The 19,301-nt window shown below is 60.4% G+C and overlaps 2 protein-coding genes across 2 annotated transcripts; one reads left to right on the plus strand and one right to left on the minus strand.

Moving 5' to 3' along the window:
• Positions 1-521: 521 nt before the first annotated feature.
• On the minus strand, positions 522-2,417 carry CHLRE_01g042402v5 (uncharacterized protein). The gene is made up of 3 exons (XM_043058832.1): positions 2,203-2,417; positions 1,786-1,994; positions 522-1,638 (listed from the first exon to the last, which is right to left on the minus strand). Exons 1-3 carry the CDS (start codon positions 2,234-2,236, stop codon positions 1,573-1,575), a joined length of 309 nt encoding a protein of 102 aa, XP_042928746.1. The 5' UTR covers positions 2,237-2,417; the 3' UTR covers positions 522-1,572.
• A 1,220-nt stretch (positions 2,418-3,637) lies between these two features.
• On the plus strand, positions 3,638-18,143 carry CHLRE_01g042450v5 (uncharacterized protein). Its single transcript, XM_043058833.1, has 33 exons — positions 3,638-4,245; positions 4,304-4,658; positions 4,748-4,989; positions 5,093-5,207; positions 5,373-5,641; positions 5,825-6,035; positions 6,330-6,490; positions 6,802-6,877; positions 6,973-7,152; positions 7,315-7,444; positions 7,539-7,619; positions 7,753-7,883; positions 7,978-8,119; positions 8,312-8,439; positions 8,544-8,746; positions 8,850-8,965; positions 9,093-9,313; positions 9,404-9,828; positions 9,978-10,154; positions 10,286-11,095; positions 11,235-11,621; positions 11,745-11,972; positions 12,178-12,344; positions 12,448-12,562; positions 12,720-14,038; positions 14,187-14,397; positions 14,518-14,750; positions 14,895-14,988; positions 15,288-15,436; positions 15,555-15,651; positions 15,807-15,985; positions 16,091-16,184; positions 16,340-18,143. Exons 1-33 carry the CDS (start codon positions 4,219-4,221, stop codon positions 16,883-16,885), a joined length of 8,019 nt encoding a protein of 2,672 aa, XP_042928747.1. The 5' UTR covers positions 3,638-4,218; the 3' UTR covers positions 16,886-18,143.
• The last annotated feature ends 1,158 nt before the right edge of the window (positions 18,144-19,301 follow it).

The following is a 19,301-nucleotide window of genomic DNA, read 5'->3' on the forward strand; positions in this document are numbered from 1 at the left end:
TGCTCCTAGGAATTGCGGCTTCACTCGTAGCCGTGATGTTAAATCCACTGTCCCATTCTTGTAATCTCGCAATCACGTAAGGGCTGCAGTTTCATGGGCTTGCGTCAGGTTTGTCAGAATCCGGCCCGTGACTGTACCAGGCACCGTTCGTGTCGGTCAGGGTGCCTTAGGCTTGCGTGATTGCGTCGGGGCACGTCTAGGCACGTCAGGGGCCTAACAGCCCGCGGGAAATTGTGACAGGTTGTCTTCAGGGCTTCGGTACTGGGGCTATAGCTGTGGGTTGTCCGCTCGTCCTCCACCTCATTATCTGTGGGAGGAAGGCCTGATACATTAGCCGTACATAGAGCAACATAGAGGGCATCCTCTCCTCCCTAGGCCTCTCCTGGGCACGGTTTGCAATGATTGGCCAGCGACATAATCGGAATCACATCAATAGCTTGTGCTGTGCATCTGTTGGCAGTGCGGACCCTATAGCGCTTAAACCCATCAAATGCCTGTATGTGCACTTGCGTATGCCAGGAAGGAGAGGAAGGTTACAAGGCAGGAGAAAGGGAGGCGGAGGCAGGCGAGACGGCGAGGTGACAGGCAACGCACCACAGAGGCACGTGCGAAGCTAGCTAGACGCACCGCCACCCCAACAATAGCGCAAACCCATAGACAGCCCAAGGCAAACGGGATGCCCCCTAGACGCAACCGAACACCTCACAGACGAGGTAAACAAATAAACAGGAATTGGAAACAGGCACCCGTAGGGCACGACACACGAATGACACGATGCAGCATGCAGTCGCTACCCGACCACTACGCACACCTGTCTACCCAAGCGGCGGCACGCACGACTAGGCACCACAGGTCGACACTCGCACCGAAACCGCCGCACAGGCACACGCGCCATCAGCACAGGCTATGTTTTCTGAGAGTGGTTACAATAGAGAAGGAAGGCGAAGGCGCAGCACCACACTGGAACGCAACCTGCAACGCGAACAAGCAGGACGCCAGGGACCACCGTACCAGCCACCGAAACCCAAGGGCACCCCTTCGGGGCAAAGCAAGGGCAGACCGGGGCCCAAACAGGCGAAGCAACCACCAAACTCACAGAACAGAGCAAGAAACAGACGCAAAACGGGGACAGAGCAGGAACAAGAAAAGAAAGGAGAAACACCCAGCACCAAGCCCAAACCACCGCGAGGACGGGAAACCACCACAGGCGCACACACAACAGAGCGCCGGCACCCCCGCACCAACACATCGCAAACCGGGCCCCGGGAACACAGGCAGCGGCTACCCGACCGCCACGCACGCACGCCGATCCAAGTGCCGCGCGCTCTGACCCAGCAACAAAGCAGACCAGCGACTACACAGGAGCCACCACAGGCGCACGACCACGTGCAGTCACGCACGCACCAACCCGCAGCAAAACAGGTCACGGGCCCCCCGCAAGCCGGGGCACACAGGCAGCAGCGAACCGACCACCACAACAAAGCAGACCAGCTACCGCACGGGAACCACCGCCGGCGCACGGCCAAACGCAGGCACACACGAACTAACACGCCGCCAAACCGGGTCAGCACACTAGAAGGGCTCCGCCCAGAGCGCCCGCAACAACTCCGCGTCCGCGCGCGCCGCGACCTGCAGCAGCTGCGGCACCAGGTCCCGTGGGCACACGGGAGGGCCACCGTCAGCCATCCATTCCCGCTCCCAGGCGCAGACGTCCCCACGGAGGGACCTCAGGATCAGAGCGCGCCCTGCAGTGCCACGACGGCACACCGCGTACTGAGCACTCACATCCCACAGCGCCTGCTGCAGGACCGCCTCAAAGGCAGCGCTGGGGCTGGGGGCCTCATTGTGATCAGCCAGCAAGGCCACCGCGACGTCCGCCGCGGACATGATGGTCCCGTAGTCGCACTCGCCACCACCCACATCAGGGGCCGGGCCCACCGCAGCCGCCCAAGCGCCACCGACGGGCTCGCCGCCACCACCTCTGGACGGGCCTCCTGCAGCCAGAGAGCTGCTCGCACGCCCAGCAGCGCCGCGGTCCGGTAAAGGACACCACGTCACAGGCTAGGCAGGTCTCGCGCCTCGCGCAGGAAGCAACACGCAGCCGCTACCCGACCACTACGCACACCTGTCTACCCAAGCGGCGGCACGCACGACGAGGCACCACAGGGCCACACGCCATCAGCGCGGGCTAAGAAAGCACACCACGCCGCAGGTTGCTTGCCACCTGCAAGGCCATGTGCGATGTCACAGCAATAGACGTTCGTGAGCTGGTGACAGGAGAGACAGTGCCTAGGACAGTAGGGAGGACTGGCAAGAGGGTGAAGAGGTCACGCGTGACCTCTCCGCCTCCACTTCAGTCACGTATATGCAGGTGCTCATGCGATGTACGGTCTACGACCAGTTGCGTTTGGGTAGCGAGATCGATTTTACAGGCGGAATGCAGGCCGTCATGCAGAATACGGACCCAGCCAGGTTAGCCGCGTTACTAGATTCCATTTGGGAGCACAGGAGCATAAGCACCCCCATTCGGGGGCCAAACTAGCTGCATATATAAGTGTTGCAGGCGTTATAAGGGCCCCCCGGCCCGGGCCTCGGTTTCTACAAGGACAGGAATGCACGTCGTACTCACCACCTTGTAACCACACACAACAGGTACCGACAGGGGGGGGGGATTGGGAGCAAAATGCCAGACCCCATACCCCGGGAACCCCCGGGGACGACCGACCCCCCCCCACGGATAACGCCTTCTTGTTTAGGGGTTAAAACCCCTCCACTTGATACCAAAGTGGCGTCAATCGACTCCTCTTGGCGAGCACCATTACTCGATGCCATCGGCGGTCCTGTCCTGAGATTTCGGTCACACGCGGGAATCTATCCATGGAAGTCCCCTCAACTCCTCAAGCCCTCAACCCAGCACCACCCCCGTCCAAATCTCTGCCGCTCGATTCAGGGATAGCGTGCATCAGCAGCCTTGTTAAACATGAAGTCGTGCGCACCAGAGCTTGATAGCCTCGCCATGTCAGTGCACATTTTGGGGACATCAGCCAGCATGAGCCGACATGTCCACGCCGCATTGGCCCTTCCACGCTTTGTTTGTGCTTGTTACGGTATAACGTACATATATGAGCCTCGTGGTGCTGCGTTTGTCCCCCAGTTCTGCTTGTGTGGCGCTTCCTAACTGCCTCCTGCCAGGATGGGCGGACCCCACGGGCGGACCCCCAGGGACGACGACCGACCCCCCGACTTGAGCGGCCCAGAACTTCCTCACCAGACCACCCCTGACACAACTACAAGTATGTGCGTCATGCTATCGTAAAGCTCTATAATTTTAAGCACGGGGTAAGATTCTGAGCTTTCTTAACCCCCCCCCCTGTTACCGATGCTGTCATGGCCCCCCACCCGAACGCCCCAGGCAGGAGGCACAGTCTTCTTTTTCTTCAGGTTTGCAAAGGCAGGGACGCTCCGCCAGAACCGCCCTGACCGCCCCCTGACCGCCGTGGGGCTGTGCGGCCGGCAGCCGGGTCGGTTCGTGACTCGTGACAGCGGGAGGCGGACAGCCCGGAAAACCGCGCCCATCCCGTTGTGTGACTCCAAACTCGGTGTGATATGTCTTCAGATTTGTTTGTCACTCCTGCTCATCCAGCACACAACACGCGCCTCTTCCTGAGGGAATTCATATTCAAGCAATGTTGAGGAATGCGAGAATGCTGAGAAATTCCTAGGCAGACAAGTGAGCTGGGACAGAGAATGTGCCACACGGCAAGTATGCGTAGATATGTTGGTCTCATAGGTATCCTGGTGTGGCTCTCGGCTGTTTCGTCCGCGAGCATCAGTAGAGTCACAGCCGGCTCGGTCCACGGGCGGCAGCTCTTGCAGTCATCAGCAGTTTACAGTGTTTCAGATGCAGCCGACCTGGTGGCCAAGCTTCAGGTGGCGCAGAGTGCTGGGGTTCAGCAGGCGGTCTTTTCGCTGCCGCCTGGGGTCCTGTCCATGGACGCGACGCTCAGCTTCAATATCTCTGTTACATTACAAGGCGCGCCAGTGTCAGGAGTTCCGCCAGCGACCACCATCCGGTGCTCCCCGGGCGCGTTCTCCGGACAATCCCTCTTGGAGTTTAGCGGGCAGCAACTCGTCATTACGGACGTTCAGTTATCAGATTGCCCCGTGAATGGCATACATTTGCTGTCGCAAGGGGCGGACGTCACAATCGAGCGGAGCATGCTCACCAACTTCAACTTGTCGACAGTAGGTCGTTAGTGTGGCGTTGACCATTACTTAATCCTGACTATGATCTGTCTTGTAGGCGCCCGTGTTTTCGTTTAAAGCCAGCACGGCTGGGCCTTCACCCCTAGACCTGAGCCGAGCTATCGCAGCTGCACTACATTCCAGCAGTTTTACGGGGAATTTGACAATTCGGAATACGGTGTTCACGGGCAACGGGTTCTACTCTCCGCCCCCACCACCACCCCCGCCTCCTCGGCCGCCGAACCCGTCGCCGTCGCCGCCTGGCCCGCCCTCGCCCTCGCCCAGCCCGCCATGGCCATTGCCACCATCCCCCGAGCCACCTCTTGCAGCTGCCGGTCGGCGCCTTTCGGAGGAGGAGCCCAGCGACGGCGCCTGGAGCGAGCAATCTGCTCTTGAAGAGAGCGAGGATATGGGTAAGCCCCGGCGCCGATGGTGTTCGTCTGTCCTGCATCGTGTGATGAGCCGCTGGGCTTTGCTCATGACCTATCACTACTTCCTCCAGGCGGCGGTGACCTGACTGAGGTGTTGGCGGCATCGCTGGTGCTCCGGCAGCGCCGGCTGCAGCGCCGGCTGGCGGCCGCGGGCATCCGCATGGGCAGCGCCCTGCAGGATGACCTGAGCATGTTGGCGGGCACGGCGGAGGGCTCCATGTATGGGCTGTTGAACCGCCGCCAGCTGCAGGCAAACACGCGGTACACTATGCCGCTGCTGGAGGAGGCAAAGAATCTGCACCGCTCGTACGAGGTGAGCTCGCTCTTCGCATGCCGGAGGCCCGTAGGTCCAGGCGGATTGGTGCAGTTGTGACAGATGTCTGACCGCCGATTCTACTGAACCCTGCGTGGAACAGGCGGGCCCCTGGAAAGATGACTTCATGGCCGCCATTGCGGTGGTGTGCGCACGGGGCATGGGCGCCTCTACGTGCAACCTGCGCTTTGAGGGCGTTACCATCTCGAACAACACGGGTGGGTTGCGCACATGCACCTGACTGGCATTGCATTACGAGCGGGGACAGCATGCCACGCCTGAATGCAGCAATGGAATGCAGTCGCAACGGGGCATATGATTGTACAAGCGTATTCCTGATGCTCCTGTTGACGTCGGCTGTCGCCGGTCTTCTATGTGCACAGGTATGGCTACTAGCGGCCTGGCTGTCCTATGTGATGGCGCCGATAGCTGCAACGTGGTCCTGACCAACTGCACGGTGACGGGCAACAAGCTGCTGTGGAGTCCGGCCGTTGACCCGAAGACTGTAAATCCCAACGGAGCCACATCTATTCGCAACTCGATCGTCGAGGCCGACTACGAAGGATACCAGGACGCGGCTGGAACCACCCTGTTCAGGAGGATGTCGCCTTGGCTCACGTATACGTACCCGTTGGTGGACGTCTATGCGACGGTGAGCTTCTCATGGTTGCTATTCGCGAGAAAAGGGCGTAGGGCCATAGGCATGGGCATTGGTATGGGGGGCTTGTAAAGGGACGAGGGGCGGGCAGCTGGTGGCTTTTGGCCACGCACAACCCTTGTAATAGTACTTCCGGCCATGATCCAGAGTCGCAATGCGCCGGGCTTCCTCCATCAGGATCCAAGCGATGCGGTCCTGAACTCAATCTTCATCGACGGCAGCAAGTTCCCAAAGACAACTGGCCGCACGCTTGGAGCGGTGGTGCTGATGCAGCGCAACTCGCCGTCGCCGGGCGTGAGCCCGTCGGCAGCTGCCATGATGCGTGTCAACATCACCGGGGGCCTGTACACGGCCAATGACGGGTCTGCCATCATGAGCACAGCTGCAGGCAAGTTGAGGCATGTATAGATGATGGCGCGGGAAAGGGTGGAGTGGCGGGTACATGCGCGAGGGGCAGCCAACATGCGGCACTGCGCAAGGTCGTGGACGGGATGCGAGAGACAATTACACTTGGTTTGGAGCTAGCAGTCTTCGTTTGCGCGCGGAAGCACCGCAGCGAACGGCCCGGCAAGACGCCATGCGCTGTGACCAGATGCCACATGCGCGTGCTTCGCTGTCGGGCTCTGGGGTTGCTCATGGATTTTGTGACCTCATGCCCCACGTTGCGCTACCTGTCGTGCAGACTTTATGGACATGGCAGGCGGGAGCGGCACGTGGGGCGGCGGCGCGCCGCGGCACAGCGTTGACGTGACCATGTCCGGCGTCACCTTCAGCGACCACACCAGCGGCTGGCCATCGGTGTGGATGCGCTGGCCGCGCAAGGTCACCGTCACCAACTGCACGGTACGCACACGCGGTTCAGGGATGCGCGCCGGGATGTAAGAAGGATGGCCCACGAGGTGCAAGCACGTTTGCGGCGTCGTGCTGGCCGTAGCAGCTCGGCCTGCGACGGAATGAGATGGGCGCAAACGGGTTGCAAACGCATTCAGGACAGCCCACATTTCCAGCCGAGGCGATTCCCGTGGGGGCATAGGGGCAGGCTTCGTTTGGTCCATGGGCCATGGCTGTCGTAAGCGCAGCGGCATAACGCCGATGGCTAAGAGTACCGTATCGCAACGCTGGTTGTAGGCTGACGTCTGCTCTTCCGACCACAGGTTACGCGGAGCACTGGCGCTATGTGGTTTGACGAGGTCCGCGACTCAGCAATCATCAAGTCAAGCACCTTCCAATGTACGCAGCGATGATGCCGATGCGCAATCCTGTGCAAACGCTTGCTGGTTCACCGCCGCTCCTAACACCCTGCTTTGCCCTGCCGCTGCCTACAGCTAACACGCCGAACCAGCTGTGGCTTGACTACTGGAACTTTGCCCAGCTGTCGCTTCCCGGGGAGGGGTACGTCTTTGGGATGCACACCGGTGCGGGCCAGTGGCAGGTAGTGAAGGTGCAGATGACAGCTCTGGGCAACGTGCCAAATACCGCTCTGGTGTCGGACTGCACGTTTGACGGTACGTGTGGAAGGGGATGGCACGAGTGGTGCGGATAGTCGGTGTCAACGACACACGCATGGTGCTCTGGCATGGCGCGGGAAGGACGAGTGTGTGCTCAAGCCTATGGCTCCATGCCATCCTCACACCTGACTTCGCTCCTGCCACACAACTTACCAACAGGAAATCCTTCATACCTGTCCGGCGTCCTTCACATGCGGGCTTTTGAGAGCTTGGTGATTGACAAAGATGACCAACCGTCCCAAGCGGCTGTCACCATCGCCAACACTGCCTTTAGCAACACCAGATGCAGGTACTGTTCAACAGGGCACCAGGGGGTAGTAAACTCCTGTTCACGCATGTCATGCATATCAAGCTCGCATGCCGAAATGTGACGCCGCCCACAGGAAAGCGCCATCCGCGTGCACGACTTTTGAGCGGCCTCTGTACATCTACCAGGTCTACAATGCCGCTCTAAGCAACTGCAAGTGAGTGTTGCTGCTGCGGCATTCTCTTGCGACGACGTCGTTTATCCCTTAGTGCCTGTGGCCAACTCGGCCAGTTGGCAGTCATGAACATGCCATAACTAGAGCTGTTTGTGCTTTGCCTCGTGGCCCCCAGGTTTACCACCAATGGCAATGGCGGAGTGTATTTCAGCAACTCGTACGGAGCCTCCATCACAGCATCTACGTTTGACCGGAATGTGCTGACCTTCGCCACCACCGAAGATATAAACACGGACAACGTGTTCGGTAAGTGGCCCTGTGGTTTGGCTCGTCACATGAGGGCACGCCCCACAGCTTGTTGGCTATACCGCGCTTATGCAATGTTCGCATGACTTTGCAGGCGGCGCTGCTGTCGCGGTCAAGTACGTGGGCAAGGGCGGCGTTAACGTCACCGGTTCCTTTTTCACGAACAATGTGGCGACCCTGGGCGGCGGCGCGATCTTCAGCCGCCAGTTTGCATACCTGCAGATCAGGGGCAGCACGTGAGTCGGGTAGGGTGTGCAGTGTGAAGCGAGCCACCGTACGATGACTTGCGAGGCTGCCGTGACGGACTGCCCGTGCCAGTACCTATCAGGACTCGGCCACCAGGAACTAGATACACGGGGTGACAATGCACCCATCAATCACCTCTTGCGCGGCGACCCACTTACATGTAGCCTGCCGCTCGTTCGCAGCTTCGACAACAACACGGCCCGGCAGTTCGAGGGCGGTGCTATCTGGATGACTTCGTCAGACACCGTTGACAGCGATCTTGGCAACTTGTACACCATCACCAACAGCAATTTTACACGCAACAGCGCCGGTGAGCGCTTGACGCTGCTGTGCGTGGAATGACGAAGCATGCGCTGCTGCTCCATCGTTGCCGTCCCCACTGTCACATTCTGCTTTCACGCATGCCCCCTGCAGGCCGCAACGGTGGCGCTATCAATGCGTTCACGGTGGCGCCAGGCCGCGCCTGGTCTGTGTCAAACAGCCGATTCACTGACAACGTGGCCATGTTAAACCCGCTGGACCGCGGCGAGGCCGTGCTGGACCGCTGCGGTGGCGGCGCCATCTTCAGCAATGTGGGCGAGATGCTGGTGTCCAACTCCTACTTCGCGCGGAACAAGGTACGCGCGCGCCGGGGTCATCGGCATATGGCATTGGCAGGATCTCTGCATGAGTGCATTCATACGGTAGTGAGCTGACCGAGGAGCATGCGCGTAAATGCAGGTGCTGGGGCATGCTGGCGGCGCTATCCGCGTCACTGATAGCCCGCGCATCCTTATCATCAGTACGTATTTCGAGGACAACGTGGCCATCATGGGGGGAGCCCTGGCCTTCACACGGTAGGGTTTCACGCACCGGATGCGGGGATGCGCATGGCGTGCGCATTGGCGGGATGGATCGATGCGGATCAGCGGTGTGGCTCGAGGAGAGACGCCTAACGCTCTGACGCCCCTCGGCTACATGCAGACTTTCATTGAACAACGTCCTCACCAACTGCACCTTCAAAAACAACACTGTTGTGGACCCATGGGCCTGGCCGGAGACCTCGCCCATCACCGCGCTCGCGGTGCGCACGTACCCGTCCATCTCAGTGATCAGCGCCGGCTTTGGCGGCGCCATCGCCTCGCAGGCGGCGGTGGTATCGCTTGTGTCGGTCAGCAGCTTCATTGGCTGCAGCGGAAAGTTTGGTAAGCCCCGTCTGCATCTTGAATTACAGCGTCAGCTTCAACATGCCCGCAACATACACTGACGTCGCGTTTGCACACATGATTTGACAGGCGGCGCTGTTGCAATCTCGCGATCCGGAGGCTTCACCATCATGTCGGACACCACATCGGATTACGGGGTTTCCCTACTCCCCGTGGCTGACTACCTAGCCCAAGCCGCAAACGCTAACGGTTCCGTACTGCCTTACAAGCACCTTTTCGCAAACAACTCTGCCCTCATCGGCGGCGCTCTGTACCTGGCCACAACTGACGAGGTTACATTCTCCACAAGCATGCTGCAAACCGTAACACTTCCTGGGCTGCTCAACGCCACCCTGATTACCATGGGATACCAGTTTGTTGGGTCTATCCCCAGCCGGAGGGTGTCCATCTACTACCCTCCCCTGTCAGTCCGGTACCAGTTTTCGCCTGGCATCCTGATGTACGGCAACACGGCGAGCGGTGGAGGCGCGCTCTACCTAGAGGGCAACGGCAAGGTGCGCGGGTTTGGTGGCATGCGGGCATGCGCGGCCTGGCATGGGTGGCAGAGGCGTAGCTGCAAGTCGCGTTGCTCTACGCCTTGGCTCCATGCTTTTGGTACGTGTCAAGCCGTCTGCTGTACTGCTTCATGGCTGCTGCCCCGCAGGTGGATATCAAGAACGTCCGCTTTGCCGGGAACTCTGCACTGCCCCAGCCTCTGGCTGCCAACTACTCGGGACTGAACGGACTGGAGGCGTACAACGGCACCGCCGTGGGCCAGGACTGCTTCGGAGGCGGCGGTGGCGCGGTGTGCGTGGTGGGGCTGGTCGCCAAGGAGGTCAAGGTGCGTACGAGTTTGCTTGCCTGCGCACACATGCCAGGCTTTGGCGCAAGGAACACTTGGCGCTGTGTTCAAATTTTTTGGCATCGCGTGTGTCGCGGCCTGCTGATCCGTGTGCATGCTACCACCTGCAGATCTACAACTCGGACGTGCTGTACAACACGGCAATGGATGGTGGCGGCATGTTCGTCAGTGAGGGGCAGAACTGCGCCGTGCAGTCGGGCTGCTACAAGGTGACGCTGGACGCCATTGACATGCGCGGCAACGTGGCGCGGGGCCGCGGCGGTGCGATCCACTGGGTGCACGATAACGTTTTGCGGATCACATCGTGTCCGCGCGACACGGTCCGCAACATGTCCACCAACGGCACCGCGCTGTTCCCCAACCCCGTGCGCTTCTACAACGCCTCCGCCAACGAGACGGCGCCACCCGTGCCGTACAACATCTCGCTGACGCTGCCTGACCGCAAGGGGCCGGCGGAGTGGTACGGCCAGCTGCCAGCGGCACACCGCGCCGCGCTGCTGGCGTCCGTTGGCGGCGCGATCAACACCACTGCTGGCTCGGTGTACGCTTCCAGCGGCCAGATCCAGCTGGCGGCGGGTGCTGTGTTCGCGCTGAGCACCGGCACCAACACGACGAGGGTGACGGAGAGAGGCACGCTGATGGCGGTGGGCGGAACGTTGCTCAACGGCAACGGGCTTGTGCAGCGGCTGCCCACCACCAACAGCAGCAGCAACGGCACCATCAGCAGCAGCTTCAACAGCAGTGCCGTGGCGAACGGCACTCTGGCACAGCTGGATGCGCCAGTACCGCTGGTGCTGAACAGAATGCTGGTGAACGACACGGACTGGTTGGGCATCCCTTACCAGAACCTGCCGTGCGGCAGCTGGTCCAACACCGCCGACGCCGGTAATGACATCTCAACGTCGGCTTACGTGCTCATGGTGCGTTTTGCAAGCTGAAAAGGTCCGGTGTGCAGTGGGTGCACTAGTTCAGCACGCCTCAACTTTCCAACGCGCACACCGCGCTTCTTCACGCACCGCCATGCACCATGCCGCCCTTCCCTGCCCGTCCCCAACACAGAACCCGCCGCGCATTGACTTCTACACCTCCAACACCGACATCGACCTCAGCGTCACGGTGCATGACTGGTTCGCGCAGAACTGCACCGGCGACAGCTCCACACGTTCCATCATCATCGTGTCGGCCGTGTCGCCGGACATCTCCGGTGAGACCTCCATCCCGCCCTCCAACGGCACCGCGCACTTCACCGCCATGCGGCTGCGCGCGCGCGAGGGCCTGCACAACGTGACGCTGTCAGGCCGGCTCAACGGGCCGACCCGCGAGCTGCTGTCCGACATGGTCTCCATCTACGTGCGGCCCTGCGGCATCAACGAGTTCCTTGCTCCCAAGAACCTGGACGAGTGCATCCCTTGCGACTCCGGCAACTACAACTTCAACGTTTCGGCGGTGAGTAACCTGCAAAGGCATGGGGGATTTCTCATGCGCGTTCTTATTTAGGGCGATTCATGTCCAGAGCAAAGCAGCTGGCTGCCTTGACTGCTGAACCCATGTACTGTGGCTGCAATTCAGGTCTCGTGCGGGACCTGCCCTGACAACACGGACTGCCGCTATCCCGACTCGCGCTGCGTCGCCAACGGTGGCGATGAGTGCGATGTGATTGGGTTCATGGTGCCCGAGGATGGCTACTGGCACAGCAGCTTCTTCAGTGAGCAAGTCATTGAGTGCCCCAACCCCGACTCCTGCACCTCCGAAAACCGCAGCGACGTGCTCGCAATCATGCAGCAGCGCATCTTCCATGTGAGTATGCTCTTGACTAGCAAAGTTCGTTGGCAGCAGGCGCACGAGCAGTCACAGGAGCAAGCGATAATCCAGCATGCAGTCGTCCGGTTTCGTGCGCGGCTTCCGGCACCTTTCTTTGCTGACGCACACCTGACGCACATCTGTGCCTGACATCTCGCCCACTCCCTTCTTTCTGCCATCTTCCTTTGCCTCCAATCTTCAGCTGGCTCGCTCCATCCAGCTGAACACGTCGACGGCGGTGGCGGACGAGGCGGCGAAGTGGGTCAACGATTCGCTGGTGTACAACAACCTGCGCCGCCTTCTGCAGGTCAAGGCCATCGACGACGCGAACTACACCACCGTCCTGATCAACATCACCAGGGACATTCTGTAAGCCCTGTCGCGCGCCCAGACATGCATGGTTGCCGTGCTGTACCCAGTTGTCCTGCTTTGCATCTGCTGACTCTCGCGTCCTTCCCGCCCCTGTCCGCAGCCCCGACTACCTGCAGAACCAGTGCGCGGAGGGATATACTGGCACGCTGTGCGGCGAGTGCGCAGTGGGCTACGGCTGGAGCCAGGTGGCGACCTGCGTGCGCTGCTCATCCAAGGTGCGTGCCGTGTTCGAATGTTCAGGATCCAGCTGCAAGCTGGGCATGAGCACATGGTTGTTACGTTGACCTCCGCCTGCTCAGGCACGGATCCCCCATTGAGCACCTAGCACCTTTGCTGCCCCTGCCTTTGCCTCTGGCCCCTGCGATACCGCAGGCACTGAACGACCTGTACTACGCGCTGGTGACGCTGCTAACGCTGTCACTGCTGGCGTTCACGGTGTCCAGCAGCCTCAAGGAGCAGAAGCGGCAAGGCCTGTTGGTGGGCGGCATGGGCGGCAAGGGCGGCAAGAGCGGCGAACCGGCCTCCCCTGCCCACAGCGCGCCCGTCAGCCCCAGTGATCCGCAGTACCAGCAGCAGGTGGCTGCGGCTGCGGCAGCTGCAGCCGCTGCCGCGGCTAACCGCACGGTTTCCCAGCATGGCGACGACAGCTTCCACGGTGTTGGCATGGTCCTGGACCCCGTCACCTGCGGTGACGTGCACCCGCCGCAGCACGATAAGCAGCCGCAGAAGCTTGCACAATCGCCGCCGCTTCAGATGCAGCCGCAGCAGCTGCAGATGCCAGCGAACATGCCACTGGTGTCACCCGACATATCGCACTACGAGGACCCAGTTGTGTCAGCTGCGCGCGGCCACTTTCCCAGCGCTCCCGGCACGCCGCGCAGCCCAGCTCCCCACGCGCCTTATCCTATCTTCGAGGCCCGCATCGGCTCCATCACCGGTGCGCCAGTGGGTAGTTCGCTGCCCACGGCGGCTGCATTGATTAATGGCGGCAGCCCGGTGGGCTGCCCACCGGACGCCGTGAAGGGCGGCGTGGGCAGCACCTTGAACATCGGTAACGGCAACGGCAGCGCGCGCCCTGTGGCGGAGAGCATGGAGGAGGTGTCCGACTTTGAGGTCACGCCCAAGCACGCGGACGTACTGGGCGTGCGCGCCGGCAGCGTGCACGCCCCGCCATTGTCGCAGGACCCGCACTACCTGCCGCCAGGCGTGATGATGCAGGCGGTGCCCATGATGCAGAACACGCCGCCGCAGTCGCCGCCCCTGGTCCAGCACGACCCGCGCTACATGGACCCGATGCACGGACCGCATTCACCCGGCTATGACGGGGTCTCGCAGGGCGGCGCACACCCCGGGGATCGCCACAGCAACGAGTCCTACATGGGCGCGCGCAGGCGCGCACACCAGTCCACCGTGCTCAAGATCTTTGTGAGCTACATCCAGGTGTTAGCGCTGCTGCAGAACGTGCCGCTGGACATCCCCGGCGTCATGGACACTTACTACCGCATCAATAACCAGGCCACCAGCTACCCCGGCATCCTGGTCTCGCTGGACTGCTCCATCCCCGACGGCGGGTCCGTGTCCAAGGCGTTCATCCGCGTCATCCTGGCCGTGCTGGCGCCGCTCTACATCTTTGGCGGCGCCGTGATCTTCTTCCTGCTGTTTGCCCTTTTTGACTACTACTGGCTTACGCCGTGAGTGCTTGTGAGGATTCGGGCTGGAACCGGGGTGCGTATGGGCCGCTCACAGATGCGGCATGCTGTCCGTGCCACCACTGTAGCCGCAACGCTAATCCTGACAAACCATCACAACACGCCGCGACACGGCCCTGCTTCTCCGCAGGTACCTGGCAAAGAAGGTCAACAAGAAGGGCAAGCACAAGCACGCGCTGCAGCTGCCCAAGTTATCCATGCACATCAACGAGTACATGCCGCGGCAGCTGATCGTGACCTTCATCACCATCATGTTCTTCTTCTACCCCAACGTGGTCCAGTCCATCATGACCATCTTCTCTTGCGTGTCCGTTGACGAGTACACCAGCAACGAGCTGGCGGTGGGTTCTTGGGCGCTCTCTGCATCATGTGTTAAGCCTGCACCGCTGCCATGCGCACGGCAGCTAGCTATGCCGTTTGCCTTCTCAAGCTGTATGGCTTTTCCTCAACACTACCCGCAGACCGGCCTGGGCCTGCAAACCGACCCGGTGTGGTCGCAGGACTTCGGCCAGGTGTGTTACAAAGGCGCACATCTAGGCCTGGCACTCGGCTTGGGTGTGCCATCCATCATCCTCATTGCCATTGGCTGGCCGCTAATGAGCGCGCTGCTCGTGGCTGGCAAGATTAGCTGCCTGACCAACATCCGCTTCACGGAGGATATGACTGAGATGTTCCTGGCGGATTTTAAGGCCAAGTAAGTCAATGCGTGGAGGCCTTTGTCACGTTTCCAGTTTGCGCTGGGATGTGCTTAGCTCGCAGGCATACTCTAAGTAGTACGGTATGTGATGTTTCACTGAACCTGATCGGCCTAACAAAACCCCGTTACGCATCCCGACAGGTACGTTTGGTGGGAGAGTGTGGTTATGCTGCGCAAGTTTGTCATTGCCGTGATCGTCACCTTTGTGGACGACGGCGCGTCGGCGGGCGTGCAGGTATGGGTTGGCGGGCGGCCGGAACTGAAGGTGTGCCTTAACCCTTAACCCTTAACCCTTAACCCTTAACCGGGCGAGAGAGCGCGACGGCAGTCATACAATTCTGTCGCAAGTTGTATTAATGGTGTCTGTTGAGTTTTACGGTTTCAAATTCTAAGTAGTCAAATTTAGTAGTTGGATAATCACTCTGCTGAAGGCCGTATGGAATCGGGCGGCAATCGGGCTCCATGCAAGCCGGTAAGAGGGTGTCCCGCCCCCACTACTACTCGCCTTTGCCCTTGACCGGCGGCCGCGTGCAGCTGCTGCTGGTTATCTGCGTGCTGGTCGTCGCCGTGGCGCTACACCTGGTGGCAATGCCGTACCATCACCTGTACACCAACAACTTGGAGTTGGTGTCGCTGGTTGTGCTGCTGGCCACGCTCTATTTCTCGCTGTACTTCAGCCTCAGGTAGGCCGTAGCTTGAAAGCGCCTCGCAGGGCGGGTGACGGGGACAGCGGTAGATGATGTGGAGGCTTGGTGTTGTGGGGAGGCTTCACCTCATCACCTGTGCCTTTCCTCCGTGCAGCGCGTCGTTGACTGAAGGCGGGCGCATTGCGATTTCAGTCATCATCCTGGTCATCAACATTCTGATGGTCCTGACGTTCGTCTACTACATCATCCAGGTCAGTAGCGCACAGAGATTACCGTACGTTGCAAGGGGCATGGGCGCTGTCAGGGGCTTCATTCCGTATAGAAACCTGCACACGCCCATCCGCAGCTCATGTGCATATCAATCAACACCTGCTCATGCCACTGCCTGCGCGTTTGTTTCTCACAGGCTTACTGGTACGCGGCACTATACAGCAGCGGTATCGCAGAAATCGACAAGGAGGCTCGTGAGAAGCTGACCGCAGAGGAAATCAAGAAGCGCATCATGGCGCGCCAGATGATCGAGGCGCCGGCATCACCCAAACCGACGCCGGGTGGACCGCAAGAGGCCAAATCAAGGTCATTCAAGTGAGTGCTGTCGGCAGTTCAACTGCACCCGTCCCTGGGTTTTGGGCACCGAGGCAATGAGCCGCATCCTGAACCCTTCACCTTGTTTGCCATATATTCTCACAGGTTGGGCTACCAGCACCGCATGGCCTCATTGTACGCCTCGGCGGTGGTGGCAGGCCTGCGCGTGGGCTCTACGACCAACAAGGTCCTGCAGCGGGTGAGTGGCCCACCCCGTACAGGCACTGATGCCCGGTATGGTTCATGGGCTCGTTGGGTATGGACCTCAATGAAATGCCCCTCCCCCATACCCACCAAGCATGCAAGCCCACGCCCACGCTTACCTGGTGCCCACATAAACTTATCAACCCACAGATGAAGACGATGCTGGACCCGCAGCCGCCCAGCCGCTTGGCCAGCCTGGACCTGGACCCAGAGGCTGCGGCCGACGCCACGGCGGCCGCGCAGTCGGCACCGATGGAGGTGCGCGGCGCCAAGGTCAGCCGCGGCTCAGCCCGCCGCGGCGCTGGCAGCATTTCTGCGGATCCGGGCGCCTTCGAGGGGCTGCCGCACGGCGAGCCCCAGGAGCTCACGGGCTCGGGCCTTAACTCGGGGGACCTGACCGCCATGCAGGCGTCGCTGGTGGTGCGCCGGCGCGGCCCCGGCTCTACGGCCGCAGTCAGCGGGGGCAACACACAGGTATCCACGCCGATGGCGGGCAGTACGTCCGTGTCACAGGTCTCACCCACGCCATCAGAGATTATGAGCACTCGCGCCGGACCCATGCACGGGTCGGTCACGCACGGGTCGGTCACGCACGGACGCTCGCGCCTTGCGGTGGCTTCCAGCTCAGTCGTGCCGGCGCTGCAGTCCGTGCCGGGGTCGCAGCCGACCACGGCGACAGGTGAGGCGGCTCCGTGACTCGTTGCCCCGAGCGCCTCTGGTAATCAGGTTGGACTTCCAACTGTTGTCCTAGTTCTAGATGACCAGTGATGACAAGACTGGCGGCGCCCGGGGTACTTCGGAGCAGTTTCGAGTAAGTCGCGTTGTGGGCGCGCCCGCAGTTTCACCAAATAAATACACTGATTTCTTTTGTGAGGACTGGGAGACTGGAGTGACGAGCAACCTGGGGCGGCAGGACGAAATAACGAGGCATTCCAACCTCGTGTGCAACTGCAAATGGCAGTGGCAATACAGGCATGATGGTTCTTGGACACGGGGTCCGAGCCCCCACGCCAGCGACTTGAATGGCCACTAGGCAATGTGTTCATCTTTTTACCCTGCATACCACTACCTTTATTTATATCCATCACGACTTGGCAACGGTTGATCTCCATGCGTTGTTACAATGCGGCTTTGGAGACAGGTACCGCACTACACAGTTGAGCATGGGTGACGTTGTGAGTGTGCTTGCCTCAGATGCGTGCACGCTTCGGGTTGAGGTTTTATGGGGTACAAGATGAATGCCCTGCAGGGGCCATGTATGGCGAGCGGGCCTTGATGTTACGGTCGCACACGCACATGCGTGTGCACATGGGGCTGTCTTTCTTCCTGGCCCTGAAAGCACTCTCGTTCTGGCCAACGAGGGCCCGGGAAGAAGTCCGTATTGTGTTTGTCGCGCGTTATTACAACAGCATGCGAGCCGCGTGTTATGGCCAAGCTAACTTTGCTTTTCGCCATGTGTTGTGGTGTACGGTATACGGGACCGCGAGACTGTCGTGCTGCGTGCGAATGTAGATGTTGGGATTGTTCTGAATTGTGTGGGCCACAAGGGATACCCAAAGGCTTTGAGCGCCGGCTCAACACGATCTGCGCTTTGGAGGCATGGCGATGTATGCCTTCGCAGGCGAGTCGCCTGGCTGGCTGGCGGGAACCTTGCTGGGGCTGGCTTGAGTTGCACCCGAGGTGCGTGCGTCCAAACTCATAACTGTCATCAGACTTCATGCATGCCCTTTTTATGCGCTTCGACCTGTCAAAGACTCCATCGTCAGACACTCCATGACTGGTTGGAAACGTCGATGCAAGGCGCGGGTTGTGCGGCTTGTAGGAGTGCACAGTCCAGAGGCGCATGATGAGTCACTGAAACGTAAACGGTGCAGCTAATAGCTCTTGGGTAGGGGCGCTCCGTGGTTTGGAGAGCACGTCAGTGCACTCATCGCGTATGTAAGGTGTCGTTCCAATGCCCGTGCTGTAGGCCTTGGAAAGTCAGGGTCGGATATGGATCAAGCCCTGATGCAGCCGGCGGAGATGTGCGAGCAGCGTGTGACCAGTGTTCCCCGGTCACGGGATAAGGGGCTGAGCCCCTCCACAGTCTGAGGCCGAACAACCTCATCGCCCGGACATAGATAGCCGGGGTCGGTTTCCACAGGCACATAGCCAAAACAGGTGCCTAGCAGTCGCGATGCCACAGCAGATCCAACCGTGGCGAGACGCAGCACAGTTGTCTGTTGTCAACAGCCGCACTATCTACTTGTCATGCCGCTACGCATGCCCTGCGAGCCCCACCGCGGACCGCTACCTAGACACCGCCGCCAGCCGGCTCCTCAGCCTGCGCGCTTGCACCGCTTCTTGGGCGGCGCTGCGCTCTCCTCCTTCACGTGGCCTTCCCCGCCCCCTCCGCTACCAAGATGCGCGCATGCGCCGCCGCCGCTGCCGCTGCCGCCGCTGCCGCCGCCGCCGCCCCCGCCGCTGCCGCTCCGGCCGAGTTTTACCTGCCGCCTTTTTTTCTACAATGTTACGTGGCGCTCGCGGTTTGTGCCAGTTTGGCACTTTTTTGTCGACGAGGCAGGCAGGCAGGCAGGCACGAACAGGGGCAACCCTGGGGGGCTTCGCCCCCCCTGGTTGGCTTGCCCCTTCCCCCGAAGGGGGAGGGGCAGTAGCCATTGCGGTCGCATCGATCGCCGGAGGGGGGCCCTCACGGTTATTCCAGTTTTATGTGCAGTTACGTCGGGAAACCCGAACGTAACTAGAGTTCTTGTGCAAATAATACGCCTTTCAATGTGTCCGTAGCAACGCATAACTTTGCAAAAACACAAGGAAGGCGTAAGACTAGAGGAGGCGTTGGAGGATCCCGGCGCTCGATAGCGCGATCGGCTTTGCATTTCCGGGAATTGCGGTAGACGATATTCTTCAAGGCAAACATATAGACTTGGATATGTGCGAGCGCAAACAGCAAAGCGCATGCGATCTCTCCGATCGGCGATAGCAGAAAGGCAATGTGCTTCATCGCAATGCATAAGCAGCGCTGAGTTTTGTGATATCAACGGTGCATACTATCGTGGTGACGATTTGTCGAAATCGTGTCTCGGGCCCCCTGCCCCCGACTCGCCCCCGCCCC

Source organism: Chlamydomonas reinhardtii, chromosome 1 (assembly GCF_000002595.2).
Source record: "Chlamydomonas reinhardtii strain CC-503 cw92 mt+ chromosome 1, whole genome shotgun sequence".
NCBI classification, from domain to species: domain Eukaryota; kingdom Viridiplantae; phylum Chlorophyta; class Chlorophyceae; order Chlamydomonadales; family Chlamydomonadaceae; genus Chlamydomonas; species Chlamydomonas reinhardtii.

Bases quoted from the DNA above. Each gene is read 5' to 3' on its own strand.
- CHLRE_01g042402v5 (XM_043058832.1), bottom strand. From the start codon at position 2,236: ATGGCCTTGCAGGTGGCAAGCAACCTGCGGCGTG. The intron at 1,995-2,202 runs GTGTGCTTTCTT...CTCTGGCTGCAG, and splicing joins GGCAAGCAACCTGCGGCGTG to GAGGCCCGTCCAGAGGTGGT. The intron at 1,639-1,785 runs GTGAGTGCTCAG...CTGGTGCCGCAG, and splicing joins TGCAGCAGGCGCTGTGGGAT to CTGCTGCAGGTCGCGGCGCG.
- CHLRE_01g042450v5 (XM_043058833.1), top strand. From the start codon at position 4,219: ATGCTCACCAACTTCAACTTGTCGACA. The intron at 7,153-7,314 runs GTACGTGTGGAA...ACTTACCAACAG, and splicing joins GTCGGACTGCACGTTTGACG to GAAATCCTTCATACCTGTCC. The intron at 14,751-14,894 runs GTAAGTCAATGC...GCATCCCGACAG, and splicing joins CTGGCGGATTTTAAGGCCAA to GTACGTTTGGTGGGAGAGTG.